The sequence below is a fragment of the Triturus cristatus genome, chromosome 4_2, assembly GCF_964204655.1.
Source record: "Triturus cristatus chromosome 4_2, aTriCri1.1, whole genome shotgun sequence".
In the NCBI taxonomy this organism is placed as follows: Eukaryota; Metazoa; Chordata; class Amphibia; order Caudata; family Salamandridae; genus Triturus; species Triturus cristatus.
The window spans coordinates 706,504,157-706,527,593 of NC_140586.1; the positions used below are offsets into that span (position 1 = coordinate 706,504,157).

Genomic DNA, 23,437 nt, shown 5'->3' on the forward strand with positions numbered 1-23,437 from the left:
TAGTGAAAAACTTGGCACATGCTAATCAGGATGATGATTGGGAGCTGCACGTGAAGACTGTGGAGTCACTGATTACTGTGTTTCACAAATTCGATTGCATCAACTACCCAAGATATGGTTCCTGGTATTTGAAAAGAGTGAAGAAGCTAGAAGTGGAAAAACCATACCGCTACAGAAAATTAATCCAAAGACATTTTGTGGTGAAAGACAGAGAGGGAAGGTTCAATGCTGTGGCTCCAGATATGAAATTGAAACAGACGATCCAGAGATCACCGAAAAGCTCCAAGGGAATTGTTGGTCAGACACGTGAATGTGAATATGCTGCTCAATAGCAGCTAGTTTACCATGAAGTCATTTCTATTTATAATGTATTCAGGAGGATGGCAAATTCAAAATGAATGGACCCTCGTGAAACTGTTCTTCACCACGAACTTGTGGGAAAGTGAGGGGAAAGTAGTTTAAAAAAACAAGTTGACAGCCTTCTTCACTTTATGCAGCAGCAAGGAATTCCCTTTGAAATGACCGAGGTTTGTATTGAAAGAGAAAAAGCTGTTTGACATAATCACTAAAGCTGAACTTCCATGCTTTAATTGCAATAGCAAGAGTTTAGTTCAACCAACCACTACAAAACAGGTTACAAAAAACGACTTTGGCAAGCACTTAGAGTGATGGATGTAGCAAAAGAAAGAGGTGAGTTTATCAAGGACATTCTGTCACATGATCTTCTTCCAACAAACACATTATTTGACAGAGATGCTGCAACCAAACCAGTGAAGCACAAACTCGCACAAGAGCTCGAAAAAAACCTTTCACCTTAAGAATTTCAATTTCAAAAGGTGTCCTCATTGAAAACTGCTGTTGTTGTGCACTATTTGTCACAATTGCGAATGGTCACTTCATGCTTACACATACGCTCATGCACACATCCAAAATTCCTCTCACACCATCTATATGATATCCCTTTCCTGAAATCCACTTTCTTGGCGTCTGTCCTTGGCATACAGACACTTCTTCACAATTCATCTTCAACAATGGTGGACTCAGTAAATATGCCACAGCACAAAGTGTAAGCAATTGGTTTCAAAATTCACAGAATACAAACCCACAGTTTCGTAGTCAATAACTAGGTACTTTCCCTGCTCTGACGCTTGTCTGTGTTTCACCTTGCACAATTTTCTGATGCATGTTGTCTCACTTGGTGAATGAAGCACATGAGGTCATCCAAGTTGGTCAATCTCCGGATCCTGTAGTGGAGTTTATAATATTGAATGGTCTGTTGTTTTCGATTACAGAACGAAACTTGGTGACCCTACTAAAAATCTTATTGTGTTCTTGTGGTTTCTTACAGCCATACTTTATAGCGCACACTCTTTCATTAACAATGCCAATAGCTCCAACTAATACAAGACCTATTCTATTGCATAAGTAAAAATATTGCCATTTACAATGCAATTGCTCCAAGTACAACAAATACGAGACCTATTGCATTTCCAATGCTTGTTTTACGAGTGAAGTCACAAAAATGTGCTTATTTGCGGTGTATTCAAACAATGCTTTTCTGGTTGTGCCTATGCGCCATCGGTAGAGCTCAGCACATGTTCACTCTTGAACAAATGTTGCCCCTTTCTCAGAAACTGCTGTCAAATCAGACTACCCTTTATCCCTTCTTCACACAAATGCTAGGATCGTGTTGATTTTCTTTCGAACCACTTTAGCTTGAGGGCTCGAAAAATCTGCCAAACGGGAGTCCTAGATTTGGGGACAGATCGAGACGAGAGGTCTACCGACTTCAGGTTGACAGAAGGCGAGAATGCCTCCAAAATAACCTCTGTGTTTATAGGGAAGTTGGCGGATTAATCCTCCTTTACAACAGTGCCCTCTAGTGCCCAGATATGATATCAATCGTAGCATTCCCAACAGGATAAAGAAAGCAGCATCAGTAGGATTATTTCCACTCTCTTCCTTATTTTACGGACTGTCAATTTTAACGCAAGATGCTTTTGCTACAGAGGGGTAGAACATTGACCTAAGTTTAGCCCTAACAGAGTTCAATTTTGATTAATATTTTCATTAATGCTCCCGGATTAATAGCTCATGACCTTGCCAAACAGATGCTTTGAACACACAAAATATTTGTGACGCTGCCGTGACGCTGGCACAGGATAAAGCATAAGGAAGTCCAGTTTTGTCGTAGTTGGTGAAGAATTAATTTGACAAGTTGCAAATTTATTTGATTGCAGTGGTGGCTGGCTTGTACCGAGGGTGGTGAGGTGAGGGAGGAGGACAAGAAAAATAATAGTTATAATAGACTTACCTTTTTGTCTTTCAGCGTAATGTCCTCCTCCCTCTGGTGTCTCATCTCCGCACGGAAGCTCCCGATGCAGGAAACTGCACTACCCAATCCTGGTGCTGCTTTCACAACATGAAAGCAGTGCCAGGATTGGATAGAGCGGCCTCTCCTAGCGCGCCTAAGAGCACTAGAGGCCTGCTCTTTCTCTAACCTAGCCGTCTAAAATGCGCATCTCTGGCTGGCCGGCCCAAGACTGCTGGCCAAAGAGACATACGCATATTAAAGTGCAAAGCTCTCTGCTGTTGCCACTCGGCAGCGGTGGCCCCACCCCGTCCTGACACTTAGTTCCGGATGGGTTGCTGAACACAAAATGGTAATAAATTAACTTTATTACAATTTTATTTTTTAGCTCTGGGTCTTGTGGGACAACGGTCCTCCATTTGAGCTCAAATTAAGGAGCCGCCCGTGTTTGATTGGAACTAGTTATGGCATGAAAAACGAGGTTCATTCCACTGCTTCAATTCAAATGCAAACTGAATGCAATATACACCACTAGAGAACAATTACTAGTTTCAAGATGCATCTCAAATCAACCTGAATTTTCTCTACGCTGGTTCAGTTTATGTCCAAAAACAAAATGCCAGCAACTGGACCCAGTAGAAACCATTTTCACCAGGGAGATAACTGCAGAATCGGCCTGGTATGATAGTTCAGTGGGTTAGTAGGTCGACTCATAACCAGATGCAGCTCAATAGAAAGAGGTGACCATCATGACCTCCTCTTGGGATGCCCATTGGACCCTGTCCCAATCCATGAGGGAACAATGCCAAAGTAGAGTCCTCGAGGGGCTTTTCCCTGAAGGTGCCAAGCACCTGTGTCCTGGGGAAAATTCCTCCTTCGCTGGCATTCCAATGCAGAAGTTCTCCTAACTCTAAGACCATTAGGCTCAGCAAGACTTCCAGGATGCATGTGCATCCACTGAGTCATTTCTGTGCTTACTCTGCTCTTGTGCACATTGGCATTCCACAAATCACTCGCCTGTTGCTATGAATTAATGATATTTATTACGCCCCACCTCGGCCTGAGAGGGCTAAAAGGAGCATGCACACAGGTCACCAACCCCCGAAATATTCACAGTCACTCCAATGTCCTAATGCTGCCTTCATATTGGAATCCATGCTCACTGTGCTGCGGGACATAAACTGCACCTTAGTGATGGTGAGCCACAAGTCTGAAAGCATGCAGGTGTTGATTGTGTTGCCTTTCAGAAGGGAAGAGTCAGGCTATGCTGTGTTTTTTAGAGCAGGACTAAAGGTGATTTGCACAAGAATTTCACTGTCAGAAATGGCACAAAGAACAAAACTGTGGACTGGATTGTGTGAGTAATTACAAGTGGCTGAGATTCATTCTTCTATTCTACTGATCACTTATCTGTTTTTCTCAAGGAAATATCTAAGTGTGGCTGATATTATCCCCCGCCAACTGCACCTTAGGAGTCAAGTTACATCTCACCGATGAGGCCCAGCAAGGTTGAACCCTGCCTGTGATTTTTTGTTGTTACCTTTCAGAGGGGATTAAGCTTGATGTTATGGGGTGAACTGTTTCTATTGGAGCAGGACCAAGGCTGAGTTGCAAAAATTTGATAGGTGGCTAAAATGTCACAGTGAGCAAACAATCATTGACATAGGCGCTGAAAGTAGGGGGTTGGGGAGTGGTGGGGAGTGGTGTAGCACCCCCAAAATAACCATGCTGAAGTTCAGAGCTTGAATGAGCAATACAGATGGATGCCTTTAAATTTTGTTTTAATCATGTCACATTTGCTGTGTGTTCAAGGGCAGAGGTCAAGTGCCAGACTATGTGTTCCCACAAATTGCTGCTGATTCTTTTAACATGAACATTGGTGTTTACTTTTATTTATCTGACTACAAATTGAGAGAATTTTGTTCAGTGAACGATGTGTGAGTAAAGGCTGTAGGGTGCCAATTTATTCAACTTAATACAATGTACATTATCTGTAAAGGAATTACACAAATATATCAAAACATAACCGCAATTGGGAAAGCACATACGATGAACACTTTTTTGTAATTCTGAAGTGTGATGGAAACTATGAATTTAATAGGATGAAAACAGATCACAACACTTTACTTGGTGATAAGCACATGATCAATAGTCTCTGAAACTCAATTTCTACACATTATCGTTGGTGCACTACACAGTGCATGCCTGTGTACATTTAGTGGCCATTACAATGGAAAATGTATCAGTAAATCACAGTGAGCTACTAAAGAATGTTTTAGCAATATACCTCAACGGTATATTAATTTATTATGGTATATTTGTGAAAATAAGACACACAAAACCTGATGGCCAAAGGAAATTGCTTGCCTAAATTTAACTTAGGTTTTTAAAGATACTTTGCAAGGGTAAACTCCCAACCATGACTGGATTTGCAGACTATTACCCATGCAAATAGCATTTGCAAATGTAGAAATTCCATCAGTAGGATGCACTTTCCACCCTCACAAATGTATGGTGAGAGCCATGTATGCCGTTGAACATAGGTGGGTTTTATGTGCAAAAGTGACAAATGTCAACAAACTTGCATGTTTGTGAGGATTCGAGAAACTATTCAAGTACTCACTCTCCCATCTTGGAATCTGACACAAAGCTACCTTTTGTCAAAGCGAAGAGTAAACATGCTTCCAGGATGGGAATTGCGAGGGAGCTACTCCCCCATATTTAATGGGGGTGTAGTGTAGAGGTATTTCTATGGGAAAATAATATACCTTTGGAGAAAGTTACATGTGCCCGTTCACATCTGCATTGCATTTTGACATGCATATATTTTCACCTAGTGGAACGTCATCATATGGATGTTACACATTAAACGGCTCATACAAATCTGATGCTGTAATGGATTTTCATGGGTTATTCTGGGATTCTTTCTAAATCCCCTAAAAGAATGAAAATGTGCTCCAAATATAGGTGGAATCCTACAGAGCAAGTGTCTGAGTTTTCCACTACACGCTTTGTGATTCTTATGGTGCCTTAGTGATCCTTCTCAGAAATTCCCTTTGAACGTATGAATGAATGTATGTTTGCATATATATAGGAATATATTTATGCTCACTTTAAATCACACCCAGCTGAAACCTGTCATGTTGAAAATGACAGCATTGCCTACCTGGTCATTGATGATGGTGACTGGCTTCCGATGATGTATTCGAAGTCTTGGTTTAGAGGCTCTGATCTATAAGGCAATCATTGGCAACATTTAATGCAGATAATTTTAAGGACATATTGCAAAACAGCAATGTAATACATATATTTACTGTCCTACTGTGTCCCTTCTTCTATATCACTTTATAATATGTGGAATAAAGTAGCATCTGCTATACAATATAAGGGTATTGCAGTGGAATGAGTCATTAAAGGACCATATAGAGAAATGAAGCTGAAAGCTCCAGGGTGACTTTTAGTATCCTTTTAAAGGAAACAGGGGCTATTTGATTCTTTATAATAGATGTACACAACCCCCACCCCTCCCCTAAATCCTTGACTTCTTCATGTAAATTAATATATGCATATATGTACAGGAAATATAGTGATAAATGAGAAACACCAATGTACCAATAGTAATTTGTTGCAAAACATATTATATGTAGGTTAATGAAATGGCCTTCCATGACCCTTTACCACAATTTAACCCTTATCCATATTCTAGCTCCAGCCTTGACTTGAGCCCTTTCTTACTAACCCTATGCCTTAGGCGTACACTAACTCTTATGGTGACTCTTACACCCACCTTACTGTAAATTTAAAATGAATCATGACCATCCCCCACATATTTCACTGTATCTTACCTGAATCCTAACCAGTAATATCTATAATTTCCCTATGCCTTATCCTAACTGTAGCCTGGTATATAAATGAGAAATACAATAACAATCCATATCTGATCTCTTACCCTAAGTCATACCTAACTACACCCTTGATCTTAACTTTAAGGTATAACACTTGATTACTGTCTGCTATAAATATCATTCCTAAATAGCATTTATAAAAATATCCCTTCATTGGAGTTAATAATAGAACATCTACTCTCAATGGGACAATATTTTGTAACTGATATTTAGGGCACACTATTTATGTCAGAACATACTTCTAACAATGATAATCTGCCATACAACCCACTGAAAATCTAAACTTACACCATGCCGTAACCTATCCATTAATTTTAACATCAACTCTTACTCTACCTTCTTTCCTTATCCTAAGAGTAACCCTTTGACTATCCTTCCCTCCTTCCCCGAACCTTAACCCTGACCATTAACTCCGTCCTTTACCTCAACTGATTTTACCCTAATTCATAACCTTAACCATTACCCTTATCCTTACTCCTAACCTTAACAGTAATTCTTACTCTCTTTTCTGTATCATGATAATCTTAATCCCACTCCTTACCCGTACCCACGTCCGAACCCTATCAACTCTATCCCTTATCTTAATCCTTAATCTTACCTTAACTCCTTCCCTTCCCTTCCCTTCCCCTCACCTATAACCCTAACCCTATCCTTGTTTTTCTATAAAATCAACTCTTACTTTCTTTACCTTACCCTAACAATAACCCTTACCATAATACTTGGCTCCTTACCTGAATCCAAGCGGTTAGACCTGTCAGCCCTAAGGTGGTCTACCCCGTTTTTTTTTTTTGCCCTTGTCGCCTCATTTTTGACTACATACCAAAAAATCCTAGGGTCTAGTCACATGTCAGTAGTATATGTGAAACAAAAGTACTCCTTAGTTAAGGATGTATCTAACACAACAATTGAGGTGTGCTCATGGGGTCATCTAAGGGCAGATCCCTTTAAAGGACGTAATCCCTCACTCACAATAGGTGACATGCTTCATCATAGGGACTCTCCTCCCAAAGGAAACACCTAGTTCCTTTGAGGGCTACAACCCCCTCACTTTGAGGGAGGAGCTCAGGGATGTTTTAGTGGAGTATATTGGGTATCCTAAACCCACCTATGAAGAGTCTGACGTGTGAGTGAGAACGCAGCGCAATGAATAAGCTACAATGTGAAAATGAGGTGTGTGGGTGAATAAATGTTAAAACTGGCTACTAGGCAACAAACAACAATTTTAATCAGGGTATGCCTAATGTCAGGAATAAAATAGCAGTGCACCAATGGTATAGATTTAAACCGCTATGGTGTGATGACAAATGGTCGACATGTTTCAGCCGCAATGATCCATAGTCGGATCAGGCTTTCATCAGGACCTAAACAAATAATGCTGCTGCTCTCAAAAAACGTGAAAAAACAACTAATTAATTGTAACATGAAAGGATATTGAAAAAAAACAATCTCTGGTCTTTCAGTGAATGGATTTCACCATACCTATAAGGATGAAAAAACACACATAATGAATGTCATCTAGGTATATATTATTATGTATATGAAGCACTAGAAGACAAGGGAAACTGTCAACAGTGAGCCCACAAGATATGAAACTCTTACCCGCAATTGCTGGGTGTGAGACCTCACCTTTACCTGGCAACCGCTCAGGAAGGGAGCACCGCTCTAAAAAAGGGGGAAGAAAGCAAACTAGGTTGAGTGTCCCTAAGTATACCAACTGCTCACATGCAGAGTTACCTGTCATGGTAATATTACATGCATGTAAACAAACAACCTGTTTAAACATGAGGAAAAAATGACCCAATAAAAATAGCTGGAGGAAACATAGCTATGACAACACTAAGGTGTAATCCAGAACGTAAACGGAAAAGGTCATGAGTGCTGCAGAGCCCTGCAGAACATCACCTCTCTCTATTTATACGAAAGAAATGATCTAAACCCCAATGATATGATGAGAGGACTATATGGTGGTTGTTATCATTGCAAAGTCAGTAAAGGGTGATAATTATAAGCCCAAAAAAACCAGTAAGTAGAGGGGGGCGGGAAAAGCTGTCAAGGACCATCGTAACGGTCTTACCTGTCCGTCGGTACTTCTTGGCAGAGTGAGCCTGCTGCCGGAGGTAACCGATCAGTGGTAAAGGCATCCTTTAAATACCCTGTCTCCCTCATAGTTAACAGATACCACCTGAAATCAATTCAACAGACGGAAGTAACTAAGCGGAAAGAACGCGCATGCTCCGAATCGTGAGCCGCTAGCAAAGCATACTGCGCAAGTCCAGTAGTCGAGACCAAACCTACGCGCATGCGTATAACAAACAATGAAGCCTTCGCCCCAGAATTGCCACGTTCCTCAAATGACTATCAAAGAAGGGCCGCGGCAATGGGACAAACACACGCACAGTCCACAGTCCAAGAAATGCCCTCCGTGCATATCGGGGGCACATCGTAACTATGCGTTGTATGGTATAAAAGGACACTTGACATGTAAAAGTGTATCTGAGTGATATGAATACAGTCATGAGAGATAATAAACGTTGGTTAAATTACATGAGTTTTTTGTGCTAAAGCACCATGTTTTTGACTCTGGTACATCACACAGTGATCTTTTGACTGTGTTGGCTTTACTGATATTGTGTCTTCCTCAGACAGATCAACTTTCTGTTTGTTTTGATTTATCATTCACCAGATACAGTAGACGTTCTTGTCTGTTCTTTGCCACACACGGAGGTTGAGTGTCTGTATCTGCTCAACCTATTTTGATTTGTTTACCTTTGGTTTCACTCACCATTGTGTGCTCATTTTCCATTTATGCGTAGGTGCTGTGTCGTGATACGCTTTTACATGTCAAGTGTCCTTTTATACCATACAACGCATAGTTACGATGTGCCCCCGATATGCACGGAGGGCATTTCTTGGACTGTGGACTGTGCGTGTGTTTGTCCCATTGCCGCGGCCCTTCTTTGATAGTCATTTGAGGAACGTGGCAATTCTGGGGCGAAGGCTTCATTGTTTATTATACGCATGCGCGTAGGTTTGGTCTTGACTACTGGACTTGCGCAGTATGCTTTGCTAGCGGCTCACGATTCGGAGTATGCTCGTTCTTTCCGCTTAGTTACTTCCGTCTGTTGAATTGATTTCAGGTGGTATCTGTTAACTATGAGGGAGACAGGGTATTTAAAGGCTGCATTTACCACTGATCGGTTACCTCCGGCAGCAGGCTCACTCTGCCAAGAAATACCGACGGACAGGTAAGACCGTTACGATGGTCCTTGACAGCTTTTCCCGCCCCCCTCTACTTACGGGTTTTTTTGGGCTTATAATTATCACCCTTTACTGACTTTGTGAGGGCAATGCAATGATAACAACCACCATATAGTCCTCTCATCATATCATTGGGGTTTAGATAATTTCTTTCGTATAAATAGAGAGAGGTGATGTTCTGCAGGGCTCTGCAGCACTCATGACCTTTTCCGTTTACGTTCTGGATTACACCTTAGTGTTGTCATAGCTATGTTTCCTCCAGCTATTTTTATTGGGTCATTTTTTCCTCATGTTTAAACAGGTTGTTTGTTTACATGCATGTAATATTACCATGACAGGTAACTCTGCATGTGAGCAGTTGGTATACTTAAAGGACACTCAACCTAGTTTGCTTTCTTCCCCCTCTTTTTAGAGCGGTGCTCCCTTCCTGAGCGGTTGCCAGGTAAAGGTGAGGTCTCACACTCAGCAATTGCGGGTAAGAGTTTAATATCTTGTGGGCTCACTGTTGACAGTTTCCCTTGTCTTCTAGTGCTTCATATACATAATAATATATACCTAGTTGACATTCATTATGTGTGTTTTTTCATCCTTATAGGTATGGTGAAATCCATTCACTGAAAGACCAGAGATTGTTTTTTTTTCAATATCCTTTCATGTTACAATTAATTAGTTGTTTTTTCACGTTTTTTGAGAGCAGCAGCATTATTTGTTTAGGTCCTGATGAAAGCCTGATCCGACTATGGATCATTGCGGCTGAAACATGTCGACCATTTGTCATCACACCATAGCGGTTTAAATCTATACCGTTGGTGCACTGCTATTTTATTCCTGACATTAGGCATACCCTGATTAAAATTGTTGTTTGTTGCCTAGTAGCCAGTTTTAACATTTATTCACCCACACACCTCATTTTCACATTGTAGCTTATTCGTTGCGCTGCGTTCTCACTCACACGTCAGACTCTTCATAGGTGGGTTTAGGATACCCAATATACTCCACTAAAACATCCCTGAGCTCCTCCCTCAAAGTGAGGGGGTTGTAGCCCTCAAAGGAACTAGGTGTTTCCTTTGGGAGGAGAGTCCCTATGATGAAGCATGTCACCTATGATGAGTGAGGGATTACGTCCTTTAAAGGGATCTGCCCTTAGATGACCCCATGAGCACACCTCAATTGTTGTGTTAGATACATCCTTAACTAAGGAGTACTTTTGTTTCACATATACTAGTGACATGTGACTAGACCCTAGGATTTTTTGGTATGTAGCAAGTTTGGTAGGGGATATAATTCGTAGTGGTCTATAAAATTTGTCCCTTGAACCCTCCTCTTTTGATCTGTCTTAGTTTTTGAGCCTCATTTTTGACGCCATCTCTGGGCGCCTTACCACTGCTAAACAGTGCTGAGGTGCAGGTGCTCTCTCCTAACAACATGGCAGCCACAGGCCCCTGCTACTGCGGAGGGGCCATTGCATACACACACTAGTGGTTAGGAGCAGGCTGGGACATCTTGATACAGTATCTTTACCATCCTGCCTTTTTGTCCCATAGACAGTTATATGGAAGCTCCTGGAACCTTCCACCCCTGGGAGGGATTATGCTTTGCCGCCTTTACAGGAGGGTCACCTGACCTGGGGGTATAAGAGGAAAGGAGGGAAACTGAGCCAGTCAGTTGGGGCACCACTGGACCTGGGGGAACCTCTGCCGGAGCGTAGGCGGTTTGGCCTAGGGGAGAAACCTACACTACTGGGACTGACTGAGTCTAGGCCCTGCTGTACCCAAGTTAAATGAGGGACTCTGCCTGCCTGCTGATCTTGCCTGGTGCGGGGGCAACCCAGGGGACCATCTTCAGTGTGCTGCAGGGACCCACCCTGCGTCTGATGCCTGCCAACTCAACCCCCTTCTCCCCCTCATAAGCCTGCCAGGGGGAACTGCCATCTTCTTTCCCCTCTAAGATAAGTGCTGCCCTGAAACTTGGACTCTCGGTGTGCACCCTACAGGACAAACAGGTAAAGCGCTGTGTCCACCTAGCGCTGTGCTGCCAGAACTGGACCCCTGAGAACGAAGTTGTCTGCTGTTACGCGCTGTGTCACCTCTCAGTGCTACTTCTCTGCCCCACTGTTGGACTGCTGCTGTGCCTCTGCCTGTTCGAGCTCCTAGCGCTGTGTACACTACTGGCGCTACGTAACCCTAAAATTCCTGAATTACTGGGCCCTTGGGTATGGCGACCTCCTCACGCTGCTGACGCCGAGCGCTGTAAGCCCTGTTCACCGCCGCCGGCATGCGACCTAGCGCTGTGGAGGTGGAAGCGTTAAGTACCCAAAAACACTGCTGCGGGCCCCTGCCCCGCCGAGCGAAACCTGCTTCTGCACCCGCCATCACCGCTGCGGCCCAGGACCCGCCTACTGGCGCCGTGCCGCTGAGAGAGCTCACCTGGGGGGAAGTCCACCGCCGCGGCCCCAGCGCCCACTGCCCCGGCGCTACATTGCTTAGGACCCACCGCCGCGGCCCCCGAAGCCTGGGAGGGCCGCCGCGGTAGCGAGGGAGGCCGCACCAGGCTGGAGAGTGACGTCAGCCGTTCCCCGTGGGAGACGCGGCCCCATTAGTCCTGGGGGCCGCGCCCTCTGAGAGCTGCCCGTGGATTGGCTCCCGCGGGCCTACTCCCAGAACGCGGTACACCGACTTGTTTTTGGGCCAAGGGAAGGCCCGGGATCTGCCGAGAGCATCGACGCAAGGGCTCCGAGGAAAGCGGGAGCCCCCGATCCCACCCCGCCTGGGGCGGAGCCACGTAGGCCGACGGAGGCCTCAAGCAGCAAGGTAACCCCCCTGGGGGGAGGGCAGAAAACCTAGGAGATAGCGGGGCTGCTGGAGAGCCTCAAGAAATCGGAGAGGCAGCCCCGTAGCCACCCCCCTCAGGAGGCTGCAACCAGGCCCTGCAGGTCCAGCTGACCCTTTGTGGCAGATCGGCTGAGCTGGGACGGAGACTATACCCAGTGGGGGCGACTAGCCCCGTGAGTTGGCCCTGATTCCTAAATATAACGCCCCATTACCAAGACTCTTGTTGGCCGGGGCCTGAAGTTCTAGAGAAGAGTTGATGCCTGTTTCGGGGCCCCAACAAATTTGGTCATCTAGGGGAATTAATTACTACCCTGAGGTTGAATAACCCATTGATGTGAATGACCGGACTGTTGCACTAAGATGCACTGTTTTACTTGCTGGAATGAATTGTTTGTTACACTGGAATACACTGTTTTACTTACTGTGATGAATCGATTGTTGCCCAGAAATGCCCTAATTTATTTACTGTGATGAACTGACTATTGCCCTGCGGTTATCTGGAATAATTACTTAAATTAATTCAAGGTTATTGTGATCGTATCTGCATTATTCCTGAAATGAATTGGTTCACCCCGATTTGGAATAGATAAAGAATCTCGTTCTTTTACCAAACAACCTGGTGTAGTGTCCTTCATTGTGCGCGCATGGCTGAATCCGTGTGAGTGAGTGCTGCACAACTACTGTACACATTGCCTTCCTACCTCGCGCCAAGCTACCACGTCGGAATTGGTGACCCCAGTTCTAACACAAGCCATAACCCTAACAATTAACTCTGTCTCTTACATTAACCTATCCCTTTTCCTAACCCTCGCTGTTACCTTAACCCCAAACCATAACCTTCATTTATTAATAACATATAACACATTGTTCTAATATTTCATATTATGTTCAGTTCTCAATAATATTTACAGAACCTAAAGTCATATAGGTTCTCTACATATGTTAAAAAAGAATACATTAGAATAAATTAGCAATATATTATCATGACATTTTTACTGAAAACCTTTTGTATAATTGTGTTAATTCCACCTATCTCAACATAGCCAGTGGATTTTACACAACACTGGAAAAGTTCCACACAGGAAAAGAGTTTTGTGGATGGCAGGTTTTTCACAGTGTGAAGCGGAAAAATAGGACACCCATCGTTTATGCTTTTTTTCTTGTCAAACAAAGGCTAAACCCATCAGCATCTGGTGCAAATCCCTCCTTCCACCTTTAGTTATACAATGGTTACAAATAATAGCATTTGTTTATATGCATTATAATAATATTTACATAGCAAGGACCTAGCCACATAGGCAGCAGAACTCTTTAAAGAAAGCCAGATAACAGTACAATGACCAAAGGAGGTGGGTGAGCAAGAGAAACATGGTCAACTTAGCATTAGGGAGCAGCAGAGACAGTGCAAGGAAAATATTTACAGATATGTTTTGGACAAGTGAGTTTTCAGGCTCCTTCTGAAGCAGAGTAGGTTGTCATTGAACCACAGTGAACATTTACATTGCCTTCCTTACAGCATATTTACTGAGGCATTTACCTTCACAAACATTCAGAGACTATGTTGAACATGCCTCTCGAAGGACATGGAGCATTGCTACTGTAATGGACCATACAATCTTATGAGAACTTTAAGGATTCTAGAAATTTGTGACCCACATGTAAGATTTTGAATGGAAATGCAAGAACCATGAGTCAGGGATTATTACATTCTTCATTGAAAGGCACCCACTTTACTCAAATACCTACAGCAGCGGTTCCCAATCTGTGGGTAGTGGCACCCCGGTGCACCGTCAAAACTAGTGAGAGACACCACAAACACAGTTTGGGAACCACTCATACTGAAAAAGAGACATGAGGCATGTAGCATGAATATCAATATTTAAAACACTGACTGAGGACAGAGGCGGACCGGCCAAAAGAGAACTGGGGCATTTTTGGGATGCGGCGTGCCCCGCTCCTTCCAGGCCGCCTGCTCTCTTTTGCCCAGGTCACTGAGGCTGGGCGAACTCATGAATTTCAACCTGCGAAGAGTCCTCATCGTCAGTATCTGAGCGAGGAAGGAAGGGAGGAAGGAACAATATACTGAGAGATTTCTCGGCTCTCTACAAACATTTAAAAAAAAAACACATAACTACAAAAGAAATCAATCGCAGCAGCAGTTCCAATGAAGCACGCCTCAGCCAAGACAAAAAAAAAAACCTCTGCTAAGATCATCGCATAACTCTGCCATATTAAACCGAAGCTAATATTTGCTCCTGAGCTAAAGTCATCTGAACTATGGGCCGCTGATGTGCCCAGCGCAGGGACTCTTTAACCAGCGGCTTCAGCAGCATCTCCTTCCGCAGAGGCACAGTTCCCACCGCTGCCCACTCCACCTGCCATGACAGTCCACTGCAGTCTTCGAACAATCATTCCTCTGTGGTTTACTATAGTATTTTTTTGAAACCCTGGTTACCGGAAATGAAACTACTGGGGCACGGTCAATAGTAGAATGTGACTACTATCTTTATACACACGCAAGTGACAGCTCTGAGGAGAGGAAGAGAAAAAAGAAAAAATCGGGCACAGCCATCCCCCATCACCAAGAACATTTCCCCTTGCTAGTAGTGAAGTTTTCACAATCAAGGTTTAAGGTTGCCCACAAGCAGAGAAACATGACTTGGAACCAATAGTTAAATAATGAATTATACATTGGAATAATACGTTTACTTGTGAAAGGTTAATTAAATGCATTTTTATATTTGATCTCGGCTCCATCTTTCTCTGAGCCAAACAGTTTATATTGTATTCCTTCATATATTTAGCCAGGGACTGTGTGGCTTGTTTAAGGCTTTATTTTTTGCAGACTTAGTGTTTGGGAATGATGCCAAGCTGCAAGCTTGGAAAGTAATATTGAAGCAGCCCAGAGAGCTGCAGAGAGAGAGAGAATGGGTCTGGTGCAGGGGCAGTCTCTCTATACTGGTAGATTCATGTGCTTTTAATTCCCTCCTGGACAGCATCTTCCACGATGTGTGGAACTAGCTGTTCTGGACAGATTAAAAGAGAAGCACATATTAAGTGCTATGTCGTGTGTGACTCAGCCCTTCTAGTTATTGCTTGGTTGCTGATCTTGTTAAAGTTTTCTATCAATCAACTGTTATATTTTAATTTTGTTACATCTATGATTATAATAACTTCCTCGGCTTGATCCCAATTATTTTAAGGGAAACAAAACGTAAGTACTCCCAAGGCCAGGCTTACATCACCCTACCCGCCAAAACGAAGTAACATTATGGGGACAGTGCCCAATAGATCAAGGGAGCCATGGGTCAAGAAAGTTTGGGATCCACTGACCTACAAAGTTGTCTTTGCAAATTCAAAACTTTTATTTTCTTGAAAATCATGCATACGAAATCCTATCCATATGTGGGTACTGCAATGCTAGGCCTGTCTTGTGCTTATCATTGCTTTAACCCCACATGGAATATGTTTTTAAATGCGTAGACTTAAACCGCTTGTACAATGTCATAAGAAAATATTGAAAAACACCTCTAGCATTGGCCAGTTAGGGTAAAGACACTACAAGGGTAAATACCTGCTTCAATGTTCTCATCATATTACTTAACGGAATCAAGTTGTGTTCTGTTTTTAGTCTTAAATCTTTTTATTCAGACTAATGAAGATCATAATTTAAAAAAACTCTCACTGGAGTTTGCACTAATAGATTCTATCTACTCTGCACATCCATGTGGATTCACAGGTAGGGGTGCGGAGTGGGGGCAGGGGCGGGGCGAGAGAAGAGCAGAGGGATAAAGGCAGACGTAGGAGTGTTGTTACCTATAGACCCGCTATTCTAGACCATAGAACTTTGTGCATGGTTGTACCAGATTGTAATGCTGGGGGTCCAGACTGACAATTGCTGTCTCATCCCCCTAACCAGGTATTTGTGTAGATTAAAAAAGATCAGTTAGTTTAATAGTGGGTTGGGTCTTCATTTCAGCTGAATGAAAAACATATGTAAGAAAGCCCACCTCCTACCTGCCATCCTCCTGGTAGAACAAAACACCAAAATGACCAGAAATAATTTATTCTGTCATCCATCTCACCGAAATATATTCAGAATAGATTTGCGGCCGGATTTGGAGATTAGTGAAGGGAGTAATGCTTCCCTCTATCAAACTGTCAGTCCATCTACCTGATTTATTATGGGGCACGCCTTAAGTATGTCAGTGACTGAGACCACTACAGCTCCATTGCTGACATATTCCTCCTACAGCCTGACAGAGTACTGACCATCAGACTTTTGGCCATTGGACCACCAGTCCGATTTAGAGTGGGTGATTAGATGGCTGATTTTCACTCTGCTTTGCCACAGTGAAAACATGGGTCTGTTGCAAAGTCTCATTTCACAATGTACAGATAAGTGCAGAAAAGTGCAAAGACTGGAAGGAGCCACAGTGCAGGGTTAGTGAATATTTGCACTACGACTGCTTTTGCACGCCGTGGAGAGTTAATAGTGACTGTAAAACGATTTCACTATTCACATTGAAATGAAACAACAGAAAGCTTTCATAACTTGGTGCTAGATAGTAGGCACCAAAAATAATGTCTCCTTAAGGTAACAAGCTTCAAGGGCTGATAAGCCTTAACCAGCCTGTAAATATTTTCCAGTTTGGTGGCACTCAAGGGTCATCAAGCAGCCAACTGTGACTTCAAACACATATATAAATATATATCCTGAATGCTAAGGGCCAGACAGACTTTTCAAATCAGGGCAACCAGCTTCTACCAAAGTGACACAAACAGAAAGAGTATGGAGTAAAACTGTGCATGCCCTTCTAGGACTGAATAGAAGAAAAGGAAGGGCTCATTGGGGATCTGAGCAGGTTGGAGATGTGTAAGCTCACTGGACAGATTTAGATATATCCACCAGCCTGGCGAGGATCTCTATAGCTACAGTGGAGCATCAAGATGGTAGCACCACTGAATACACATACATGGCTCCTTTAAAGGTATTGATCCTTTGCTGAGCGAGCAGATGTTTGATGTGCCCCTTAGCAAAGGTTTTAGGATTGTGCATTGAAAAACAAAAAATCAATAGGTCTGATGTGCTGGACATTTATAGTGTGGGTATTCTTTTCGGTTGTTTCCTGTATGGGACAACCAATCTTTCTCTAAGATTTCAGACCAGGAAGAAAGTGCGTTGGAAGTCCTGCCCTAAAATGGGATTAAAGCCTACTGGGGTGCAAATTGCCACATGGCTTCCCACAGATAAATTGAGCAAACTATATTGAGAAGGTTTGTTGTCTCAGTGATATTTCACAGTATGCTGCCGACAGGGACTGCTGCTTTCTGTACTGTTTAACAAGAATAATTCTCAGTGCAAATTCATGTCCTAGTCTGATCCTGGCTTTATACGCCTGTGTCTCTATCTTGAGGATCTAATTGTATACGTATGTACCTGCTGCTCATGATTTTTTTTTGATAAACACCTTTTTATTGATTTCACAGAAAGTACCAGCCAATCACCAAGATACCATGATATCAAAGGATTATTTGCATTAATCTGGACAACCCAAAGACCAAAGACATCCAAATTCAAACGGGCGGATACTGAAGCATCCCCATCGAAATCAGACCATGGCCCCCAACCACTAACCCCAGACCCTACAATATTTCTTGGGGCAGCCACGTGCTATGTACATTGTCTTCTCTTGCGTGGCACACCAGTCCAACCCGGCCTGCCACTTCCTCACGGTGGAAGGATCAGGACATTTCCAGGCGGAAGCTATGTCCCTTTTGGCCACTACCATTGCCGTAGTGTAAAAATGTTTTTCATTCCTGGTCCCATCCAACCCGTCTGTGATGCCCAGCAATGCATGTCTTGGGTCGTGCAGGATCACCCACCCCAACACCTCAGTGAGTTCCTCTTCAATGTCTCCCCAGAATCGCGCCAAGCGTGGGCATGTCAATACCATGTGAAAAAAGTCAGCTGGTTCATGACCGGTGGGGGTCAGTCGGAGCCCCGCACACTGTAAGTGCGTTGGCATCAAGTAGGCAGCATGCAGGAAGTAAAGCTGTGTCAAACGCAGTCTGGCAGAAGCAGTGACTTTCCTGGGGGCCATAAGGGCATTGCGCCTGTCCTCCTCCTCCAAGGAACCCAACCATTCCTCCCATTGGGACCGTAGTCAATCAAGTGATGTTGGGTTGTTGTTAATGAGCGACCGATAAATGCAGGAGATGCCCCCTCTCCCCAGGTCCCCCAGCATGATTTGTGCCTCGGGAGGGCTATGATCTGGCAGTCGTGTACCAGTCGCGAGGTGTACTTGAAGGGCGTGGCGGAGCTGTAAGTATCTATAAAACTGTGAGTGGTGCATGGAATGTCTAGCCTGGAGGTCCTGGAAGGAGCGCATGTGGTCACCCACCGAAATGCCGCCTAGCTGGGAAATGCCTATGGAATCCCATGACCGAAAGCCTTGTAGCCCGTTGACTTCTCTAAGCCATGTACCCTGCCACAGGGGTGTGCCTCGGGTCAGCGTGTTAATCCACCCGGTGTGACGCAGCGTGGCTCGCCAGGCCAGGAACACCGAACGCGTTACCTCCGGCAGTCGAGACGGGACAGGCGCCCCATACATTATCGACTGGAGGTTAGACAAGCCCAATTCGCTGAGTTCCAGTCTGTAAGCCGGATCCAACCATCCTCCGTTGAGCCAGTCGTGCAGGGAGAGCAGGCGTGTGGCCAGATAATACAAGTATAGATGGGTCATCCCTAAGCCCCCATCAAAGAAAGGGATCTGACAAACGCCTAGGGCCAGTCGGGACCTGCCCTTCCCCCAGAGGAATTTGTAAGCCAGGCTGTCGAGCTTCCGGAACCACGCTCTCAGAAAGTTAAGGGGGGTGTTTTGGAGCATATAAAGGAATCTGGGAAGAATCATAATTTTGAATAGAGCGACTCTTCCCATGGGATTCAGAGGCAGTGACTGCCATTTTGACAGGTCCGCCTTAGCTCGCTTCACCAGGGGAGTGACGTTAAGGGCCCAGCTGAGTTCAGGGAGTAAAGTCACCCATATCCCTAGGTACTTAAAGGATTGGCGATGGAGCGGTATGGTGGATTGCCAGTCAAAGCATTCCCTGGACATGTGGAGGGGAACCAAGACCGACTTCTCAGGATTGAGCCTGAGGCCCGAAGCCTGCTCAAAGGACCGAGAGATCTGGAGGCAATGAGGGCCCGAACCAGCGGGGTCCGCCAAATAAATCAGGACATCGTCCGTGTAGAAGGCGATTTTATCTACTTCGTATTGGGCCATTCCCAACCCTGCACCTGCCCGCTTGAACGTATCAGGGCCGCCAGGGGTTCCATCACTAGAGCAAAGAGCAGTGGGGAGAGGAGGCATCCCTGCCTCGTTCCCATGCAGATCCAAAAGGGTACTGACAGAACCCCATTCACTAGGACCCGTGCCGTCGGTTGAACGTACAATAATCGGATGAAACCATGGAAGCGGGGTCCGAGACCCATCTCCGCCAGAACGTCGTCCAAGAACCCCCAGTCTACCGAATCAAAGGCTTTCTCAAAATCTACCAGGAGGAGTGAGAGATAGGGGGTGAGCAAGCTACGGTGGGCCAGAGCTGTATGGAGCCTCCGTAGACAGTGATGGGTACCACACGATGGCATGAACCCACATTGGTCTGGATAGACCAGCGCACGTAAGTGGGGTTTAAGACGTTGGGCGAGTATTGTGGCGTATAACTTCAGCTCTGTATTGATGAGGGAGATGGGACGATAGTCCGCGCACCGAGGCGAGGGTGGTTGGGATTTAGGAAGGACCACAATGGTGGCCATATCAGTCTCGAAAGGGAAGGAACCTTTCTCCCTCGCCTCCCTAAATAACTGCGCAAGATATGGAATCAACGTCTCACGGTACAGAGCATAACATTCTTGGGGAAGGCCGTCCGGACCCGGCGTCTTGCCGGACGAGACGAGGGTAATCGCTTCTCCAATTTCTGAAGGGGTGATAGGACGATCCAGTTCGCCCTGAACTTCTGAGTCCAATTGGGAGAGATGACAGGCCCCAGTTCACAACAGATCTGAAAGGGACAAGGAGGGAGTCCCGGCCATGTATAACCGGCGATAATACATCGCGAAAGCCCGGGCCATGTCGGCAAAGGAATTACACACCGAGCCGTCCCGGTCTCTAATTTCAGGAATTATGCGATTCGCTCTGGGGTAGGTGGCTAGTCTGTGGAGGAGAGAGCCGTTTTTGTCTCCCCAACCATACACCCTGGCGACGGATGAACGCCAGAGGAGTTTGGCCGCGTCAAGTGACAATTGGCGAATCTCTTCACGGATGTGGGCAAGGAGCCTCACTTCGGAGGCGTCCGGGTTCTGGGCTGTGGACCGCTCATGGCGTAGGGCCTGCACTTCACGTGAGGTGAGCTGCTCTAGCTGCACGCGCCGCTGGGCTTTGAGTTGCCCTTTGGCAACTCCACGTATCGAGCCATGTATCCACGAGCCAGCCTCCCACAAGACGCCCGGGGATGACACCGACCCCTCGTTGATCTGGTAGTATTGTTTGAGCTCCCGTCCTACCACCTCGCGGAAGTCTTTGTCTTGGAGAAACCACGCGTTCATTCTCCATGTCTGACGCATGGAGGCAGGAGGGGCTCCCACAGTGAGTAGCACCGGGGAGTGTTCAGATATACCCCTAGGCAGGATAGCGACATCTTGGAGCAAAAGGCAGTTAGTCAAGGGAATGTAAAAGGTGTCTATTCGCACGTGTGTGTGGTGCGCAGCCGAAGTATGGTTGAATTGTCTAGACTGCGGGTGCCACACACGCCATGCATTGCAAAGACCCAGGGATTCAGCCCAGTCCGTTAGGTGTTTCACATGCGCCAGTCTGCCGTGAGAAGGGGGCCCAGTCGTGTCGAGTGTTGGAAAGGGAATCACATTGAAATCACCCCCCAGGAAGGTAGAACCCGGGGGCAGGGAACCCAGGAGTCCAACGGAGGCGGCCAGGGTCGCGGTCATTCGCGATGGGGGAGAATACAATGACACCAAGTTAAGGGGTACACCATTGAGGGTGCCAGACAAGGCCAAGAAGGTGCCCTGATCGTGGATGACTCGCGTTGCCTCGCGTTGCCACAAACGGAAGGGAGCGCTGCACCAAGATCGCAACCCCACAGGACCCACGTGTGAAGCCCGAGTGCCAGACCCTGTCGTAACCATATTTCGCAAAAAAGGGGCAGTGGTTACCCAGTAAGTGTGTTTCTTGCAACATTAAAATCTCCATCCCCTGTCGCTGCGCGTAGCGAAGAACCGCTGATCGCTTGAGGTGGTCGAGGAGACCATTGACATTCCAGGACAGGAGGCGTAAGGATACACCCTGCTGTAACATGGCTGTCATCCTAGTGGACTGTCTCGGGGAGGTGGGCGGCCTTGGATGGGAGCTCGGCCCCGGGCGTTGACGCCGGGATGCACAATTGGGGCCCAGATACGCTGCCCATGATTTTAGGTAGATGCTAGTATTCATTGCCTTCCAGGAACTCCTGTCCTGCATTACCATCCAGCGCACTCACTGGGTTTATATGCATATACTGGTTCTTTGGCTTATAAGGCATTTTTTTTACCCTACGCTTACACCGGCTCCTTATGCACACAGTTGTGTTCTCATACCCTACGCTAGTACCCATTGCCAATACTGCGCTCTATACTACTGCATGCATTCACTACGAAATGGCTGCGGTGAGCACACAATGCCTCATTGGGAACCTTGGCCCATCTAAAAACATGCCAGCAATAGAGACCCCGCCCCCAGGACGTCTGTCAACCTTGCCTACTCTGACTGCCTAGACCGATAATATTGCGGTAGGACCACCCACAAATGCCCTACTACAACAAAGGTACAGCATAAATTGTTACTGTATTAAATACCCACCGAACCTCTCCAAAAAGGCAGCAAAATGTATCAAACACAAAATGCTCATAGATTGTCCAGAAACGCTAATAACGCACATCTACTACAATCCAGCGCATGGGGGCCGTAAAACTGATTTAATCTTCTACATAAGAAAAACCTACCAAATGGAGATAGAACTTCTCAAAACACCTGCACGTAACCAAAGCTGCCAACATGGAATCAAGCTCACCATATCCCCATCTATGAACTTTCACGGAGAACAGACCATACCCGTATGCAAAATGGGAACATCCTAGTCCAAGACTCAGAGCAAAACGTAACCATTTTTTACCAACAACTCGCAACACTCTGCACCTCCCTGCCTTCTGGTCCCACCTCCATCCTTCTCCTCTTTTCTAGTAATCCAAACCCTCCTCTCTATCCCTGTGAGCAGATCCTTGCACCCACACCTCTTCCATCTATTCCCATGACTCTCAACTCCCCTCATGCTACCTCAGACCACACACTCCCTTCACCCACAGCCTCTGCCAATAGCCAAAATCCTCCCCACTTTCCCCATGGACCTCAGCCCAGACCGAGTCACACACTTGCTCCTGTACCCTTCCCAGTCCACCACCCTTGACAGGCTGACACCCTCCTTAGCCCCCACCCCGTATGGACGTACCCAGCACACTCCCCTCCCCACCGCTGATCCCCTTATTAGCCCGTCTAGAACTCAAAATCAACACTATTCTAGAAGAAATCTCCTCTCTTTGCAACGAGGCAAAGAATACTCTCTCCCAGGACCAATCAACGTTATATTTAGAGACCGAAACCTGCACCTGAACAATGCAAACGACCCCACAGTACAAGCCCTCCACACCTTCCTGGAAAAAAATGATCTCACCCAACATAGCAACATGCAAACACACAAGGACTCTACCCTAGACGCAATCATCTCCAATGCGCTCTATTCTTCCATTCAGATGGTCAGATCATTATCAAATTCTCTTCGATCTCAATTCAATCCATCATCGCTCTTACCAATACAGCCATCCCAAGTGCTGGGAAGAAACTTCCACCAAATCCCCCAAGCGGAGCTAGAAGCACTAGTCAGCACTTAAATTCTTCCTCCACTAGACCTTTATAGTAATTCCTATTTTTAAATTGTGAATATATCATCCCTTAAGGTTTCAAGGTACTGGGGGCCGTTGGGGAGATTAAGTGAGCTATTGCCCAGAGTCATATGGTGCTGACCTG

The 23,437-nt window shown here is 45.4% G+C and overlaps 1 protein-coding gene across 1 annotated transcript in view; it reads right to left on the reverse strand.

Annotated features, from left to right (window-relative positions):
* LOC146834931 (dynein light chain Tctex-type protein 2B-like) overlaps positions 1-23,437 on the reverse strand; it is a 238,339-nt gene that overhangs the window by 51,580 nt on the left and 163,322 nt on the right. The window contains exon 4 of the mRNA XM_085600149.1: positions 5,478-5,543. Coding sequence (XP_085456275.1) covers positions 5,478-5,543 — 66 coding nt within the window. The remainder of the gene's footprint in view (positions 1-5,477; positions 5,544-23,437) is intronic.